Source organism: Zootoca vivipara, chromosome 11, assembly GCF_963506605.1.
Source record: "Zootoca vivipara chromosome 11, rZooViv1.1, whole genome shotgun sequence".
Classification (NCBI taxonomy): Eukaryota; Metazoa; Chordata; class Lepidosauria; order Squamata; family Lacertidae; genus Zootoca; species Zootoca vivipara.
The window spans coordinates 16,849,242-16,863,210 of NC_083286.1; the positions used below are offsets into that span (position 1 = coordinate 16,849,242).

Below are 13,969 nucleotides of genomic sequence, written 5' to 3' on the forward strand. Positions count from 1 at the left end.
CGCCTTCGGGCCGGAGAGTGCACGCACAGTGGGCCGGAGGGTGGGGGAGTGCGCGCCAGTGCGCATGTGCACACCCATTTACTGGCGCGGTGGCGCGCTTCCAGGCCGGAAAAAATCGCCGAAAATTGTTTGTGCGCATGCGTATGGCCTCCCCCGACCCGGAAGTGCACCTCCCCCGACCCAGAAGTGCACCGGAAATGACCTCTTCTGGGTCGGGAGAGGCCCATACACATGCGCAGAAACGATTTTCGGCAATTTTTTCCCGATCTGGAAGTGCGCCGCCGCGCAGCGCGCCGCAAGAGCGGGCAGCAGCAGCGGGGGTTGTCGCGGGCCGGATTGGGAGGCCAATTGGGCCGCATCCGGCCTGGGGGCCGTAGTCTGGGGACCCCTGCTCTATCCTATTCACTAGTAGCCCCCTGCATGTGTTTGCATGTGGCATGGAATATAAAAAGTACCCTTCTCCAAATCCAGTACAGAAACCAAGGGATGTGCTATTTGTCTCATCCCGTGGGATGCACTTCTATGCTGGACATGGAGGAGTGAACCCCACTATTATCTACACATGGCATAAAAAATAAACCTGTAGTTTTATTTGTATTGTGCTGACGTATTTCTTTCACATAAAGCATGACCCTCTGATGTCAGCCCCTGATGTCAGTAGCAGGCTAGTAATTTGTGGGCTTGTTGGGAAGGCTGCATTTTACATTTGGTGAAATGAGAGTCAGTTTGGGAGTATGATGAAGACAGCTTCCAAGACAGATGTTCTTTTAGGCACTAGTGCAATACAGATGGCACTGGTACATGTGCTTAGATAGTATGGCTTGCTCTTATTCATTTCATTACAGAAGACCACTTTATAGAAAGTATTCCCTTTACCAATTGTAAGACATGGATAAATTTAAAGGTGTATGTCAGGCATCCCCAAACTGCGGCCCTCCAGATGTTTTGGCCTACAACTCCCATGATCCCTAGCTAACAGGACCAGTGGTTGGGGAAGATGGGAATTGTAGTCCAAAACATCTGGAGGGCCAAAGTTTGGGGATGCCTGATGTATGTGAAACAAATTTGGCAGCCATCTAAAAAAAAAAGTGGGATTAGCCTGCTAGTCTGAAGTCAAAATGAAATTTGTTTCAATAAAATGTGTCAGAGCAATAGTGAAGTATATACACTCAACACCTGATGTGCCTAAATTTAAAATCCATACTGAGGCATGGAAGCCACACAGTGGCCTTTGGCCTGTGACTGTTTCAGCATACCTTCTTCCACAAAGTTATTGAGAAGAAACAGAAGGGTACAAATATGATCAATATTCTCTCCCCATACCTCCAGTTTGATAACTGATCACAGCTTATATAAATGAAATTAGTACACAATACGTGTTGGACTTTTTCTTCTTCGCAAAGACTGTATTTGTTGATTGTATGTGTTTGTTTATATTTATAATAAAAGCTCGAACAACCAGTGTGATGATTATTCTGCTTCTAAAATTTTGAGCTAGTAACTTAGAAATGTAGCAATTAACATATATTTAGCACATTATTTGACTAGTCCAGACATAACAATACTGACATAATAAACCACAAGTTAATTAACGGCATTGGATTGCATGCCTTTCTTCTTCTATGCTGCTTCTACAATTTCTTTAAAACAGTTTCTCCATTATGTCTGAAACAGGGAACTGTAATAACATCACTTTACTAACTAGGATTAAAACCACATTTGATATTCATTTCAGATCCTAGTCAGCAACTCAACATTAAGGTATAGCAGAGGTTCATATAATCATAGAACTGAAGGGAGTCCCAAAGGAAAGTAATCTAGTTCCCAACCTTACAAGTACGAGGACCTGTATGCTAATTGTTCTGGCCTTGTCCCACAGGTCCACCATCTTGGAGAGTGCCACTTCATGGACACTGAACCGTACCTTTCTGCAGCAGCAGGGTAAAGCAGGAAGTGGGTGAACCCTACCATATGCACCATGTGTAGGGATGTGATGTCAGCCTGGCAGGCACAAAGGCCCACATGGTGGACTGCCCCAAGGAGCTTGGGCACAGGGCCTCCCAAAAGGACACAGGTTGCACCACTGCCAGGGGGGCAATGATGTCATGTGCAGAGAACTATTAAAATGAGTTTCTTTCTTTCTTTCACCAGGCGTTGCTAAAATGGTTAAAATACCCTCTTCAGCAGGAGATTCAGAGATACAACCCTACCTGAATCAGGGAGGGGAGAGTGTCTCAAAACCACTTGCAAAATGGGAGGAGTATTCACCAGGGGAAGATGGAGGCTAGCACATGGTGGCACCTGTAGGAGCACTTTCCAGTGCTGAGTTCCAAAAGTTGGAACAGGGCAAGAAAGTTAAAGACCATCTTGTCATTGGTCTAAAAGACAAAAGTGGTTCCAATGCAGTGTGTGGTAAGCCAGCACACTCGGGCAAGATTCTTGGAAGTAAGGTTCGCATAGGTGTCCATGAACCACCTTGTATGATGCTTTTGTGCTATGCACTCTCACACTCCAGAGGGGCCTGCTTGGAAGGCTCCAGGGGCAGTCTGTTTCAATGAAGAATGCTGGAGGGAGGGGGACACTGTGGCTGCAATGGTGTCAAGGAGGGGTAGAAAGATAATGGGAGGGAAGAAAAAGGAGAGACAGAATGAGAAGGGCAGAGAGAAGGAAGGAGTAAATAAATAAATAAATAAATAAATAAATAAATGGGTGTGAACAGTGCCCAGTCCCTTCCCCAGCCCTGCACAGCCACCACTGCAAGGGACCCAGGACTCTATGTGTTACAAGTTGCCATGGCTGCAGCAGCAGGGCAGGTGCCAGTACAGCCACCCTCTCTCTCCTCCCCATTTTTGGATAAGAGCCTGATGCTCAGTTTATGCCCAGTCTTCACAGGCTTTTGCAAACCACTTGTGATTAATTCCATGGCCCACTAGGGATCCACAGCCCACAGATTGGAAACCTCTGAGCTACAGTTCCCCTTTTCAAAACATAATGGGGAAAGTGATTTAAAGAAACCATTATAGAAATACTGGGGTCAGGCCAAGAAAGCAGTGGGATGCATATGGCATCAATGCTCATTCAAGGCTTAATAAACTTATTATTTAAAATAATAATGAATAAATTGTTTATTAATCCAATACTGTTAAATCCAAACCTACCCATTCTTTAAATAAAACGCATAGCCATGAAAATAAGGGCCAAAGTGTAAAAAAAAAAAGATAGAATGCCACTTCCACTCCTGGAATTCAACACAAATCAAGACCAACGGTGACGGAAGATCCAAAGTTCAATATTCGGTAATCTATTGTACCCAAAGAGCCAACCTGCAATCTATGCACTCAAATGAACATTCCTACCACAGCATACGGCATGGATTCATTCAAGGGTCTAAAATTACATTCCCAAAATATCAGAAATGTACTGCCTTTACACTATGCTGACAAATCTACAGTAACTACCAGCATTCATAATTTTGTATTATAGTCTAAATGAACAGACCTCATTATTTTGAAATGAAACAAAGTTATCATACAGTACAGCCTTGAATGTTTCAAAGGCATGTGTATCTTAATTTAAATGAGCAGAATCTTACCTAATCGTAGCTCTCCAAAATTGCCACATCCAATTTTTTTCCCGACTCTAAAGTTAGGTCCAACCATTAACACTCCAGAGTTTGAAGAGCTGCTGCCGCGTGGATTGTGACTTGATCGTCCACTAGGCCTTGCCATTCTATCATCCAGTTTGTCCTTGTCTTTCTTTTTGCTATCCATATCAAGTTTACGGTACTCCACTTTGAACTTATTTCCCCTTTCAAGACAGTCAAGCTCAAATGCGGTAAAGTAGAAATGGAAACATCACTAGTTGAGTGCTCCAGCTAGTTACTGTGAGTCAGCAAGCTGCTGCTGGCAGTCACTGCTTTTGTATTCATCCCATTCGCAAAGTATTTTTCCTTCGTAGTTGTTACAGGAAAATATAATCTCTGTAGATCTTCTATCAGCACCATTTACTGGTTTTTAAAGTGCTTCTGTAACAACAACAAGAACAACAATGTTTATTAATCAAGCATGTAAGGACAAAGGAATACAGGTAAAGGTATAAATTACATACAGCAAATGATTAGAAGTTTACTAACTGTTTATTGGTTCAACAATAAACTCACAAAATATCAGAGTTGTGTGCATGTTGTTAAATGTATCACCTACGCATTACAATAATCTGCAAACAAAAATACACAGGTGCGAACAACCAATTAGTAAATCTTTGTAAAGTCTGAAACACACAAGTCATGAAATTCAAACTGCTCTCTAGAAATGTGCTGAGCTCCAACATTAGTGCACATCAAATTCCGGTAAGTAGACATACCACATGCCATAGCACATCCCAAGAGCAGCTAAAGCTCCCCGTGGCTAAGTTGCAAAAACCTGCTAAAATTGTTTACTGATGGAGCCATTATATAAAAATGCCTACAGGCGAACTATATTTCACTTTAAGTTGCAATAATACATTTTCAAGAACTAGCAATAACAGGCTTTAAATCAGGCATCCCCAAACTCGGCCCTCCAGACGTTTTAGGACTAAAACTCCCATCATCCCTAGCTAACAGGACCAGTGGTCAGGGATGATGGGAATCGTAGCCCCAAAACATCTGGAGGGCCAACTTTGGGGGTGCCTGCTTTAAATAATACGGTAGCATCAATAGCATGCAACAAAGTACAGTAGTACCTCTGGATACGCACACCTCCGGTTGCGTATCCTTCAGGTTGTGAACGCGGCAAACCCGGAAGTATTTTTCCGGGTTTCGCCGTGTGTGCATGCGCAGAAGTGTTCTACCGCCACATGCACAGAAACGGTCCCTCCAGTTGTGGAAACCTCGGGATCCGACCAGAGCTCCGGAACGGATCCCGTCCGCAACCGAAGGTACCACTTTAATACAGTGGTACCTCGGTTTATGAACACAATTGGTTCCGGAAGTCTGTTCATAAACTGAAGCGTTCATAAACTGAAGCAAACTTTCCCATTGAAAGTAATGGAAAGTGGATTAATCTGTTCCAGACGGTCTGTGGAGTACTTAAACTGAAGCGTTCATAAACTGAAGCGAACTTTCCCATTGAAAGTAATTGAAAGTGGATTAATCCGTTCCAGACAGGTCCACGGAGTACTCAACCTGAAGCGTACTTAACCCGAAGCATGGGTGTAATTGGTTCCGGAAGTCTGTTCATAAACTGAAGCGATCATAAACTGAAGCGAACTTTCCCATTGAAAGTAATGGAAAGTGAATTAATCCGTTCCAGATGGGTCGACTCCGTTCGTAAACCGAAAATTCATAAACCGAGGTGTTCGTAAACCGAGGTTCCACTGTATTTTATTTCAATGCCCTCCTCTATCCAACTTTGTGCAAAGCTTTCTATTGTGGACTAATTTTTTTTCCTTTCCTAAAAGGTGTCTGGGATGTTGTAAAATATAATTTTAGAAGGATTCTTTATGTTCACATTACAAAATATGTTGGACATACATAAATTCTGCAGTACCAATTAGTACAAACAAAGAAAATTAGTACAAACAAAAATACCCTTGGATCAAGTTACTTTTTGGGTCAAAAACTGCCAAAAAGTTGAATATTTAAAACACTAATTTAACAGTACTTCCCCTACATGAAAAGAAATGCCGAGAGGATGAGACCAATAGTGGGTCCAACAGTCAAGAAGGCAGTTTCTGCATGTGCTATAGAGGGAAATGAGGGGCAGATGGGGCTCCTCAACCTGGGAAGGGAGCCCATCTAGAAGGAAAACTGATCCTAAACCTGCTGCCTTGCAGGATAGACCCTACACAAATCCAGAATGGAGTCCCTAAGACTGTTGGCTGGTGTTATACTGCTCCTTCCAGCAACTTCTGCAGCCAAGCTGGTACCAAACATATTGCTCTGCTTTGGACCACGTAAGCAAGGCTGCTGGGCAGCCCAGGACCTCCATACAGAGTCCCCAGGCTTGAGCTCTGGCAAGGTCACTTTGATGCTGCCAAAACAATGGTTTGACTCCCTCACCCACTGGGTGCACTCCACTGTCAAGACAGGTAGGTGCCAACAATAATTTAAATCAAGACAAAACAAAATACTAATTACAGAACATCTATCTTCTAGACGAGTCCTCCAGAATGGGAATGAGGAACCTCCAGCCCCTGAACAATACTCTTTGTCGCCTCTTTAAATCAATCTCCAGGCCAAACTCAGTGTCCCAAATCCCTCTGGAGAAAGGAAGGTGAATTTAGAGAAGCATCTTGACAGCAAGCTGGATAAATCCTTAATGCCTAAAAACGTAGAGCACAACTTAAAATTTTTTCCACAGCCCTAATTCTATCCTGTTGTCACTGGAAAGTGTGCTGTTTATAAAGTGCCATATCCCCACTAGAATGAAACCCACAAGCTGAATAACTAAGCAGCAGGCATTTGATGAAAGGAAAGTGAATTCTGATATGTGAAGTAATGAGTCATCAAAATGTAACAAGCAGAGACCAATAATTCCAAAAGAAAGGAAAGGAGTTTCCAAGTTTTAAATGTTAAATAACCTATTTCTTATCAACAACTGACATCAACACTTGTTTTAAAAGAATAAATATGAAAAATAGGAAGAAAAACACCACCACCATAGAAGTACTATGATGCTCTGGTGCTATTTTCAGATGCTTATCATTACTTTAATTTCATTGCCAATATAAATTTAAAAAACTAGTTTAGAGTTGGAACTAGATTTCAAATTTCTAGGCAGCGCCAGATTTTTTTTTAGAGGCACCTAGGATTTCTCCTAGTATTACTATAGTATCATGTAGTTTTTTCCATAGTAAATTTGTCTCTGAATTTTTCATCATTTCAAAGCATTGCTTGTTAAAGTTCACCTTTCTACCTGAAAGCTAGGAGAACCAACATCAAATTGCATAGATCCAAAAGCTAGTGATTTTTCTTACTATCATACTGAAACTATTACACAATAATGTGTCTCCTCTTTCCAATCAATTCACTTTGCTTGGCTGTTCGTTTTCACTCCCCTCCCTGAAACTCCTAATACATATTCTCCAGACCCTACACCAGACTTTCTCAACCCTGGATCCCCAAATAATGTTGGACTACAGCTTCGATCACCCTAGCAGGACCACTGGTGAGGGATGATGGGAGCTGTAGTCCAACAACATGGAGACCCCAAGGCTGAGAAAGGTTGGGCTAGACACATGATTCAGATCTTCTTCCAAATTTAACAAGAAAAAGGGGAAATGTGGTGGAGAAATGAACTAAGATTTTAAAAGAAATTTAAAAAGAGGAAAATAAAAATATACAAAGAAAATAATAACAGATCTATAAAAAGGGAGGTAAACTACTTTGCTCCTAAAGGCAGCTGGAGGCCTCATGCTAGTGGGTATATCTGGAGCTAGATTGTGATGCGGAGGAAGACAAGTGAAATCCCCAAGTGTCTTCTGTTTGGTACACTCCCCCTTAATAGCAAAATTCAGTATGGGGGGGCAGCTTGATCACCCACAGTGGATCACACTTAAGGCCTGCACACATGTGATCGAAAGCAATCACTAATTTTTACACCTGACCATAACTGCTTATAAAAAGACAGAATTTATGAGTCACACTTACCCAATATAATGTTCCAATATTGATACATTTCCCCCCATCACAATTCACACATTGTTTTATTCATAGATGAATTCTGAAAAAAAAGAATGAATTTAACATAAGCAATCAATCCAAAGCAATTTTGATGCTGTGACTACTTAAATCCATGTGGCCAGATACTGAAAAACACACCAACAATAAATATATTTTCCACAGGAAGTATGGACTATTAAACAGTCATTCTTTGGACTCCCTATATACCTTGACTTGCTTCTATTTGCCTATTTCTCCACAAAAATTTCAAATACATAGTACATTTAGCCACTTGCCTAGTTGCATTTGGAGATGCATATTTTCAACTGTGTCCTTCTATGAGTGGAAGGCTCTTGGAAAAGGGGAGGCAAATTTTACCAATTCCCACTTTCTCATGCAACCTGCTGCAACATATTCTATGTTGTTATGAAAGGGTGCCCCAAGGGGATGGAGGGGACTCTAGGAGAAAGAAGGTATTGACAAAAATTGACTCACCCCCACCCTGTTACCAGAGGTGTCCAATGGATCAAAAGCTCTTCTGCAAAGGGAAGGGCACAACTGAATTCCACCTACTATCACTAAAAATCAGCTTCCATTTCATAGGTGTAGAAGGGAATCAATACAACTACGTATAATATTTAAACAGAGAGCCAGGAAATTACAGGCTAGTCAGATTAACACGTTTCAGATAAACTGATGGAAAACATTTTAAATGATCAAGCATATAAACGAACAAGTCCTGTTGAAAAACAATCACCAAGGTTTCTACTAAGTACTGTCTCTCTAATCTGTTATGGTTCTTTGGAGAGTGTCAAAAAGCTTGTTGAGAAGTATGATCCAGTACACATTGCATATTGGAATTTTTAGAAAACTTCTGACCAGGTTTCTCACCAACGGCTCCTGACTAAATTCACCAGTATGGACTAGGAATTGGCTGAAGAACAGAAACCAAAGAGTAGTAATAAATGGACAGTATTCACAGTGAAATGATGTAATTAGTGGAGTGACTCAATTACCTGTATTGGGAATAGTGCTTTTAAATTTGTTCATAAACAAACTGGAGTTATAAATGAGTAGTGACTTAGCTTTTGTTTCTCCAAATAATGTGGTGTCACCCACAATCTGGTTAACTAAGAAGAACTCAAAAAGGATCTCTCTGAACTATATGAAATGAACAGAACCAAAACAAGTCAAATACAGTTATAAGAAAGAGTAAAGTGATACAAATTGCAGAGATCCTAACTTCACATATAGGGTCTGAATTTGCAGTGGTTTATCATAGAAGAGCTCTTTGGGTTATGACACATAGCTCAATGAAAATGTTGCCTGTGTGTGTGTGTATGTCAGCTGCGAAAAATGCAAACTCTATGTAAGCTATTAGGAAGAGATTATAAACAAAACTGCTAGTAACAAAAACCCTTTATACAAAGTTATAATGTGGCCATAACTTGGGAAAATAATATACAGTTTGGGTCACCACATCTCAGAAAAGATACAGTGGTACCTCGACTTACAAAGGCGATCCGTTCCGTGGCGCTCTTCGTAAGTCGAAACCTTCGGTTGTTGAAGCGTCCATTTTGCGCATGCGTGAAGCGCAATTTTGCGCGTCTGCGCAGACCGTGCACACCGCTTCTGTGCAGGCGCACAACGCACGCACGGCGAAAAGACTTCCGGGTTTGCCGACTTCGTAAGTCGAAACCTTCGGAAGTCGAGGCACCACTGTATTGTAAAAGTAGAAAAAGTATAGAAAAGGCCAACCAAAAGTGTCTGAGGGCTGAATCAACAGCCCTATAAGGCTACATGAAGAAAATGAAAACGGGAAGGATATGCAGAAATTCATAAAATCATGTGTGGATAAAAAGGATGTTTCTCCCTCATAATACTGGTATACTAGACTCTAGAGCTCAGGAGCCATACAACGAAACTGACTAGACAGAGTATGTGAACAGACTAAATGAAGTATTTAAATGTAGTTAGAGAACAGATCATATATTTGGAAGACATGGGCCTTTTGCCATCACTTAGCGTCGTGCCACTTTAAGCAAGCCAGTGTGGCACACTCTTCCGGGTGAAACACTTATCAACCATTGAACTTTCCATTAGGCAAGGCATGCCTTTTTTAAGTAGCCTATTTTTTCAACTGTATCATGGTGTACGGTATGTGGAATGTGTTTACGGAATGTAAATATTGTCTTTTTACATAAGGAGCACAATGGCAATTCTGTCTCAACAGCTTTCTGATTTGGTTCAGGCACCCAATTGTCAAGTGATTTCAGTTAATTTGCCACATTTAATCCTAGCACTCTGTCCATCATTGGTCTGCCTATGCAGTGGTCAAACAATGGGCAAATATAAAAACATTATTTAGAATGGTAACAGAAAAGCTTTTCTAAGAATAAATAAATCACAAGTTAACTCTTATACAAAATTGTGATTCAGAACTATCATCATAGCAATATTATGTGGATATAAATGCATGCAGAGAAAAAATAAAGTACAGTATTTAATAATATGCATTGGCACTTTAGCATTTCTGGCACTCTGAGTCCATATTTACAATACAATAGAATACAAGACAATGGTTCAAGTGAGTTCTTATGATGTATATGTCTGGATGTGTAGATCTGAAGCTCTCACTCATTTAGCTATACTGTATAAATAAGATTAGCATTCCTACCAAAAGTCAGCAGTATCCAGAGATAGTTTCTGGAAATGTTAATAAGCTAACAATCTTATGCATGTCTACTGAGAAGTCCTAATGAGTTCAATCGTACTTACTCCAAGGTGAATGTTATGTATAGAATTCTAGAACTAAATCATAACTTGGGGGTGGGGGTTAAGACAAAGAGATCAATCATCACTATGGACGAGAGCTGGACAAAAAACCCCAACTATGACATTCTACTTATACACACTGAATGATAGGCAACAGCAAAGTTTTGCTTGAACCCCTTTGTAGAAAAATTAAGTTATGCAGCAAAATGTGCAAGTATTCTTTTAAGCAATTACTGTGAGATGAACCAGCCTGACTGCTCCTGCCTGACGTTTTTAGCCAATGAGAAGTCAGAGTTGTGATGATAAGTGAGTTACAGTCATACCTCATGATATGTCCACTTCATCTTGTGTCTTTTCAGGTTATGGACACGTCGTGCAGATGTGGCGCTTCATGTTGCGGCCTTTTCATGTTGCGAACGGGCCACCAGAACGGATCCCGTTCGCAACATGAGGTACCACTGTATTTTACTCCAAGGCAACAAAAATTGGGGGGGGGGCGTGCTAAAGAGATGTTGTTTTGACTTCCCATTGGGTGCACTTCTGAGGCTTCTGTCTTAATTCCTAGTCCTCAGAATCTCGTTTACCCTTCCTTTTCCCTTAGCAACCAGGATGAGTCTTTCCTATGGAGGATTCATCTGAGATCAGGTAGTCCCTAGAAGTTTTCTTAAAATACTACGAGTTTCTTATGCCAATAACAATTATGGGGAAAGCGTCACCAAGACTATACTGTCCAACTGTCTAGTTTCTACAAAGTTCATATTGTTTTTCAGCTGCACTTGCTTCATGCCTTTGTAGTTTGGTGAGCATTTGAGATGAGGTTATGAAACAAGCCAAAGTTAGAGTAGAGTGATGGGTTCGAATGTAACACCCAGGCATAGTTAAATCAAACCAAAGTTCATAAGCCAACCATAGATTCTGACTGTAGTTTGTTGGCAACAAACAAACCATAATTAAGCTGTTGGGCAGGATTAACACATAATGCTACACCATAGTTTAATAAACTATAGTTTTAATAATGGTTTTAATAATGGTTTAATAAACTATAGCTTGGTTTTATGTGAGAACAAAAGGCCAAAGTTTCATTATTCCAAGACTAGTGCTAGTATCTGTTCTGTAAAAGTTCACTCAAGCATTACTTTTCAGGATTACTTCATGCTACACTTTCACCAGAATACCCTCAATTTTTTAAAGCATCAGTTTCAGAAAATATGCAAGGAAGTTCCATAACTTGTAAGAGCAAAAAATGATATGTACAAAGAAGCCCTATCACTAAGCAAAAGGAAAATCCATAATTGATATTTATTTGTATAATTGCTTGATAAGAATGTATTATTTTGATTTCTTATTTTTCTGGTATTTCTTGAGATCCCACATACAGCAAGTAAATTACTGAGGACTGAAGCTTTTTCAAAAGACAAAGAAGTAGTCTAAGCCAGCTTAACATTTCACACAAAGAAGTTTTTATGCTCTGACGTATATGACATGCAAAAATCACAGGTAGAAATTTTTAATAGGACAGACCTTCAGTTGAACGCATACTGCATTTAAAGCGTATAAACTTTTGAGAGAGAAATAAAATACTATAGTATATGCCATCCGCTCTTACTGGCTATCCAGTAGCCAGCACAGTACAGTAGCTTAATTAACCAATCTTCCAAGCAGAGGCATAGGAGCAGGCCTACAGAAAAGAGACCTCTTAAGTATTGTTTACAAGGCTGCAATCAATTATTTGCAGCTACGGAAAATGCCCAGCAGTCGAGAAAGAGTAAATATGGGCCTTACAGGAAATGGGCATTGCATCCAAACGGACCACCCTACCTTTGTATATTGGGGAGGTGGGGAAGTGAAAGGCAACAACCACCACCACACAGCAACACACACCGCACACATGCGGCATCATGGTAATAAATCCCGTCTGTTAAGGGCTGGTCCCTCCTAGGGAAGAGATTAGGTTGTTAATTCCCTTCTGCTTTCTGGTTGGAGGAGCAGGCAACCCCGCTAGCCTTCGGCCTCGTCGCCCCTGCCTCCCACCCCCATTAACACTCCTCCGCAAGGAGATGGGCAGATGCGCCAGCCTGTGTGTGTGTGAGTGTGTGTACGTACCACTGCTACCCTCATGTATTATGCACATACATACAATTCCACCCCCACATGCACACACACAAAAATACGCACAGTGACCGGGGGGGGTGGAAATCACGCCACACTCCCATTCACAGCACAACAACAGACTGACTCACGGCGATGAAACCCACGTATATAGATAGCGCTCGTTGCCCCCACCCTTATAAGCTCCAGTTGGGACACGGGGGTTTCGAAGCGAACCTCCCTTGTGGAAACACAAAACAGGCTCCGGGAGTCCCAGCCACCCTCAAGGGACGAGATTCCCCCTTCCCTTCCAAATCATCCCCTAAAAAAAAAAAAACCACACACACACACAACACTCCACCCTTCTCCTCACAAAAGCAACATGCCTCACAATCCACAGGCGAGGCAGGGCCCCAATCCCGCCACGGCCATATTTCTGCCACCACCACCTTCTCCACCTCCCATTGTGTACCGTTCAAGGAGACCCCACACACACACCTCCACAGGAACCCCGCGCCGCTAATCGCCAACCCTGCCCCATCACACACCCGTGGGCGCCTGGCTCTCGTGAGGCGACCGTACCTGTAGGGAGGGAGGGAGGTCTCGCGCGCGGGGTGAGGTCGCGGCCGACTCCGGCCTTGTCCTTCTCTCTCGCTGTGGCGGCGGCTGAGGAGGAGGGGGAGGGGCGCAGGTGCCTCGCGGGGGCAGCAGGAACCGGGAGGGAAGGGAGGAGGAAGGAAGGTGGCGCTGCTGCTGCTGCTGCTGAGGCGGCGAGCGGGCGAAGGGAGGCGAGTAAGGCAGAGAGAGAAGAGGGAAGGGGAGGAGTCTCCGCGGCTCCTGGCCGGCGCAGGGAAATAAAAGAGGGCGGACGGTGCTTTCGCGGGGTCGACAACAGCCGCGAGGCGCCACGGAGCCGCCCGCCTCGCCGCCTCTCCTGAGGGAAATATGGGAGAGAGAGGGCGAAAGACTGCCGGGAGGTGAGGGACCAGCGGCGGAAGTCTCCCCTGTGGCTGCGGCGGCGGCAAGCGGAGGCGGCCTCCCGCCTCGCTCCCGTCGCCCCGCCTCGCAGGCAACGGCCGCAGTTAGCTGCGCCGGCCGGCGGCCTAGGAGAGGGAGGGGAGGGGAGGGGCTACGCCGAAGTGGGCGGAGACTCGCCCACGAGCCAGCCGGCCATGAGGAGGGCTTTTTTGTTGTTCTCTCTTCAACCCCCACCCCTCCCCCTCAAAAAAAAAAACCACCCTCCCCTGCCAACCTCGAATTCGTAGGCAAAGTGGGAGGTACCGAGGCCGCGGGGGCGGGGGAGATGAGTGACGCAAAGGGGGAGGAGCTTCTGGGGCGGGCAGGGCCGTGTGAGAATCTGCGGCGGGGGCAGGGAAAGGGCACACGAGCGGGTTGTGTGGAGTCTCTTCTCCCGGAGCCGCCTCTCTCTCCTCGCCTTGAAGGATGGGCTTCGCGGCCAATCAG

General features: G+C 43.3%; 1 protein-coding gene across 7 annotated transcripts in view; it reads right to left on the reverse strand.

Annotated features, from left to right (window-relative positions):
- Window positions 1-13,337, reverse strand: part of CSNK1G3 (casein kinase 1 gamma 3) — a 56,296-nt gene extending 42,959 nt beyond the window's left edge. For 5 of the 7 annotated variants that reach the window (XM_035099624.2, XM_035099623.2, XM_035099622.2 and 2 more), the window contains exons 1-3: window positions 13,088-13,337; window positions 7,631-7,703; window positions 3,593-4,024 (exon numbers count right to left, since the gene is read on the reverse strand). In XM_035099624.2, the coding sequence (XP_034955515.1) occupies window positions 3,593-3,770 (178 nt within the window). In that variant the 5' untranslated portion in view covers window positions 3,771-4,024; window positions 7,631-7,703; window positions 13,088-13,337. Of the gene's footprint in view, window positions 1-3,592; window positions 4,025-7,630; window positions 7,704-12,235; window positions 12,353-13,087 lie in introns of all 7 variants that reach the window. The other 2 variants (XM_035099621.2, XM_060280133.1) reach the window with 2 other exon arrangements.
- Between the last annotated feature and the right edge of the window lie 632 nt (window positions 13,338-13,969).